General features: G+C 47.7%; 1 protein-coding gene across 1 annotated transcript in view; it reads right to left on the bottom strand.

Annotated features, from left to right (window-relative positions):
• Positions 1-490, bottom strand: part of LOC123733221 (unconventional myosin-XV-like) — a 38571-nt gene extending 38081 nt beyond the window's left edge. The window contains exon 1 of the mRNA XM_045712654.1: positions 360-490. Within this exon, the coding sequence (XP_045568610.1) occupies positions 360-461 (102 nt within the window). The 5' untranslated portion in view covers positions 462-490. The remainder of the gene's footprint in view (positions 1-359) is intronic.
• Between the last annotated feature and the right edge of the window lie 4478 nt (positions 491-4968).

Here is a 4968-nt window from a genome sequence, read left to right on the forward strand (position 1 = left end):
CTCACCCTCTAACCTGTCTCACCCTCTAACCTGTCTCACCCTCTAACCTGTCTAACCTGTCTCACCCTCTAACCTGACTAACCTGTCTCACCCTATAACCTGTCTCACCCCTCTAACCTGTCTCACTCCTCTAGCCTGTCTCACCCTCTAACCTGTCTCACCCTCTAACCTGTCTCACCCTCTAACCTGTCTAACCTGTCTCACCCTCTAACCTGACTAACCTGTCTCACCCTATAACCTGTCTCACCCTCTAACCTGTCTCACCCTCTAACCTGTCTCACCCCTCTAGCCTGTCTCACCCTATAACCTGTCTCATCCTCTACCCTGTCTCACCCTCTAGCCTGTCTAACCCGTCTCACCTTCTTCAGTTCAGTGATGAAGTAGTCCACCATGTGTTTGACCTGTGGAGCCTTGGCGGAGAACAGAATCAGCTTCTCATTGGTCAGGTTAAACTCCAACATGTTCTTAGATGGAATGGACACAAACAGGATGTCCGGCGTAACTATGGAAACACACAGAAACAAACAGGATGTTCGCGTAACTATGGAATAAAAACAGAGAAACAGACAGGATGTCTGCGTAACTACGGAAACACACACAGAAACAAACAGGATGTTCGTGTAACTACGGAAACACACACAGAGAAACAAAAAGGATGTTCGCGTAACTCACGGAAACACACACCGAAAGTCAAATCAGATTGAACAGTATATCCTTTATTTATGAATTAATCCTAATCTGAACAGTATGTGTATACAGGTGTGTGTTTATTTAACGAGGCAAGTCAGTTAAGAACAAATTCTTATTCACAACGACGGCCCACCAGGGAACAGTGGGGGTTAACTGCCTTGTTCAGGGGGCAGAACGACAGATTTATTACCTTGTCAGCTCAGGGATTCAATCTGGCAACTTTTTGGGTTACTGGCCCAACGCTCTAACCACTAGGCTACCTGCTGTGATGTGTGTGTGTGTGTGTGGTGTATGTATGTGTGTGTGTGTGTGTGTGTGTGTGTGTGTGTGTGTGTGTGTGTGTGTGTGTGTGTGTGTGTGTGTGTGTGTGTGTGTACCTGTAAGGGCGTAGTACTCTGAAGTAGTCCGGGGCAACAGAGCTGCTTCTCACAGTCTTCAGCAGCTTGACGCCGCGATGAGACACTGAGACCACCTGGACCCCAGTACCCACACTGCCCTGCAACACACACTTCCTGTCAACACCTGGATCCACACTGCCCTGCAACACACACTTCCTGTCAACACCTGGACCCACACTGCCCTGCAACACACACCTCCTGTCAACACCTGGACCCACACTGCCCTGCAACACACACCTCCTGTCAACACCTGGACCCACACTGCCCTGCAACACACACTTCCTGTCAACACATACCCACACTGCCCTGCAACACACACTTCCTGTTAACACCTGGACCCACACTGCCCTGCAACACACACTTCCTGTCAACACCTGGACCCACACTGCCCTGCAACACACACTTCCTCTCAACACCTGGACCCACACTGCCCTGCAACACACACTTCCTGTCAACACCTGGACCCACACTGCCCTGCAACACACACACACCCTGTCAACACTTACCCACACTGCCCTGCAACACACACCTCCTGTCAACACCTGGACCCCAGTACCCACACTGCCCTGCAACACACACTCCCTGTTAACACCTGGACCCACACTGCCCTGCAACACACACTTCCTGTCAACACCTGGACCCACACTGCCCTGCAACACACACTTCCTGTCAACACCTACCCAGACTGCCCTGCAACACACTCTATCAACACTTACCCACACTGCCCTGCAACACACACAACCTGTCAACACGTACCCACACTGCCCTGCAACACACACTTCCTGTCAACACCTGGACCCACACTGCCCTGCAACACACACTTCCTGTTAACACCTGGACCCACACTGCCCTGCAACACACACTTCCTGTTAACACCTGGACCCACAATGCCCTGCAACACACACTTCCTGTTAACACCTGGACCCACACTGCCCTGCAACACACACTTCCTGTCAACACGTACCCACACTGCCCTGCAACACACACTTCCTGTCAGCACGTACCCACACTGCCCTGCAACACACACTTCCTGTTAACACACACTCACACTCACCGAGGCAGGGAAGAGTCGTGAGAAATATATTTCCCAGGAGTCTTTGGCCGTCGTCACGATTTTCTTCTTGAGACTCTCATCCTGTGTGGCGCCATCCTGGCCAACCTGATTCTCTACTACACACACACACACACACACACACAGACACAGACACACACACACACACACACACACACACACACACACACACACACACACGGTCAGACACACACACACACACACACACACACACACACACACACACACACACACACACACACACACACACACACACACACGGTCAGACACACACACACACACACACACACACACACACACACACACACACACACACACACACACACACACACACACACACACACACACACACACACACACACACACACACACACACACACACACACACACACACACACACACACACAACCACACACACACACACAGTGTTTTCTAGTGGTTTATGGTGCGGTGGTTATAATGGTGGGTTCATGGTGTTTTCTAGTGGTTTATGGTGCGGTGGTTATAATGGTGGGTTCATGGTGTTTTCTAGTGGTTTATGGTGCGGTGGTTATAATGGTGGGTTCATGGTGTTTTCTAGTGGTTTATGGTGCGGTGGTTATAATGGTGGGTTCATGGTGTTGTCTAGTGGTTTATGGTGCGGTGGTTATAATGGTGGGTTCATGGTGTTTTCTAGTGGTTTATGGTGCGGTGGTTATAATGGTGGGTTCATGGTGTTTTCTAGTGGTTTATGGTGCGGTGGTTATAATGGTGGGTTCATGGTGTTGTCTAGTGGTTTATGGTGCGGTGGTTATAATGGTGGGTTCATGGTGTTTTCTAGTGGTTTATGGTGCGGTGGTTATAATGGTGGGTTCATGGTGTTTTCTAGTGGTTTATGGTGCGGTGGTTATAATGGTGGGTTCATGGTGTTTTCTAGTGGTTTATGGTGCGGTGGTTATAATGGTGGGTTCATGGTGTTTTCTAGTGGTTTATGGTGCGGTGGTTATAATGGTGGGTTCATGGTGTTTTCTAGTGGTTTATGGTGCGGTGGTTATAATGGTGGGTTCATGGTGTTTTCTAGTGGTTTATGGTGCGGTGGTTATAATGGTGGGTTCATGGTGTTTTCTAGTGGTTTATGGTGCGGTGGTTATAATGGTGGGTTCATGGTGTTTTCTAGTGGTTTATGGTGCGGTGGTTATAATGGTGGGTTCATGGTGTTTTCTAGTGGTTTATGGTGCGGTGGTTATAATGGTGGGTTCATGGTGTTTTCTAGTGGTTTATGGTGCGGTGGTTATAATGGTGGGTTCATGGTGTTTTCTAGTGGTTTATGGTGCGGTGGTTATAATGGTGGGTTCATGGTGTTTTCTAGTGGTTTATGGTGCGGTGGTTATAATGGTGGGTTCATGGTGTTTTCTAGTGGTTTATGGTGCGGTGGTTATAATGGTGGGTTCATGGTGTTTTCTAGTGGTTTATGGTGCGGTGGTTATAATGGTGGGTTCATGGTGTTTTCTAGTGGTTTATGGTGCGGTGGTTATAATGGTGGGTTCATGGTGTTTTCTAGTGGTTTATGGTGCGGTGGTTATAATGGTGGGTTCATGGTGTTTTCTAGTGGTTTATGGTGCGGTGGTTATAATGGTGGGTTCATGGTGTTTTCTAGTGGTTTATGGTGCGGTGGTTATAATGGTGGGTTCATGGTGTTTTCTAGTGGTTTATGGTGCGGTGGTTATAATGGTGGGTTCATGGTGTTGTCTAGTGGTTTATGGTGCGGTGGTTATAATGGTGGGTTCATGGTGTTGTCTAGTGGTTTATGGTGCGGTGGTTATAATGGTGGGTTCATGGTGTTTTCTAGTGGTTTATGGTGCGGTGGTTATAATGGTGGGTTCATGGTGTTTTCTAGTGGTTTATGGTGCGGTGGTTATAATGGTGGGTTCATGGTGTTTTCTAGTGGTTTATGGTGCGGTGGTTATAATGGTGGGTTCATGGTGTTTTCTAGTGGTTTGTGGTGCGGTGGTTATAATGGTGGGTTCATGGTGTTTTCTAGTGGTTTATGGTGCGGTGGTTATAATGGTGGGTTCATGGTGTTTTCTAGTGGTTTATGGTGCGGTGGTTATAATGGTGGGTTCATGGTGTTTTCTAGTGGTTTATGGTGCGGTGGTTATAATGGTGGGTTCATGGTGTTTTCTAGTGGTTTATGGTGCGGTGGTTATAATGGTGGGTTCATGGTGTTTTCTAGTGGTTTATGGTGCGGTGGTTATAATGGTGGGTTCATGGTGTTTTCTAGTGGTTTATGGTGCGGTGGTTATAATGGTGGGTTCATGGTGTTTTCTAGTGGTTTATGGTGCGGTGGTTATAATGGTGGGTTCATGGTGTTTTCTAGTGGTTTATGGTGCGGTGGTTATAATGGTGGGTTCATGGTGTTTTCTAGTGGTTTATGGTGCGGTGGTTATAATGGTGGGTTCATGGTGTTTTCTAGTGGTTTATGGTGCGGTGGTTATAATGGTGGGTTCATGGTGTTTTCTAGTGGTTTATGGTGCGGTGGTTATAATGGTGGGTTCATGGTGTTTTCTAGTGGTTTATGGTGCGGTGGTTATAATGGTGGGTTCATGGTGTTTTCTAGTGGTTTATGGTGCGGTGGTTATAATGGTGGGTTCATGGTGTTTTCTAGTGGTTTATGGTGCGGTGGTTATAATGGTGGGTTCATGGTGTTTTCTAGTGGTTTATGGTGCGGTGGTTATAATGGTGGGTTCATGGTGTTTTCTAGTGGTTTATGGTGCGGTGGTTATAATGGTGGGTTCATGGTGTTTTCTAGTGGTTTATGGTGCGGTGGTT

This window comes from Salmo salar, unplaced genomic scaffold (genome assembly GCF_905237065.1).
Source record: "Salmo salar unplaced genomic scaffold, Ssal_v3.1, whole genome shotgun sequence".
Classification (NCBI taxonomy): domain Eukaryota; kingdom Metazoa; phylum Chordata; class Actinopteri; order Salmoniformes; family Salmonidae; genus Salmo; species Salmo salar.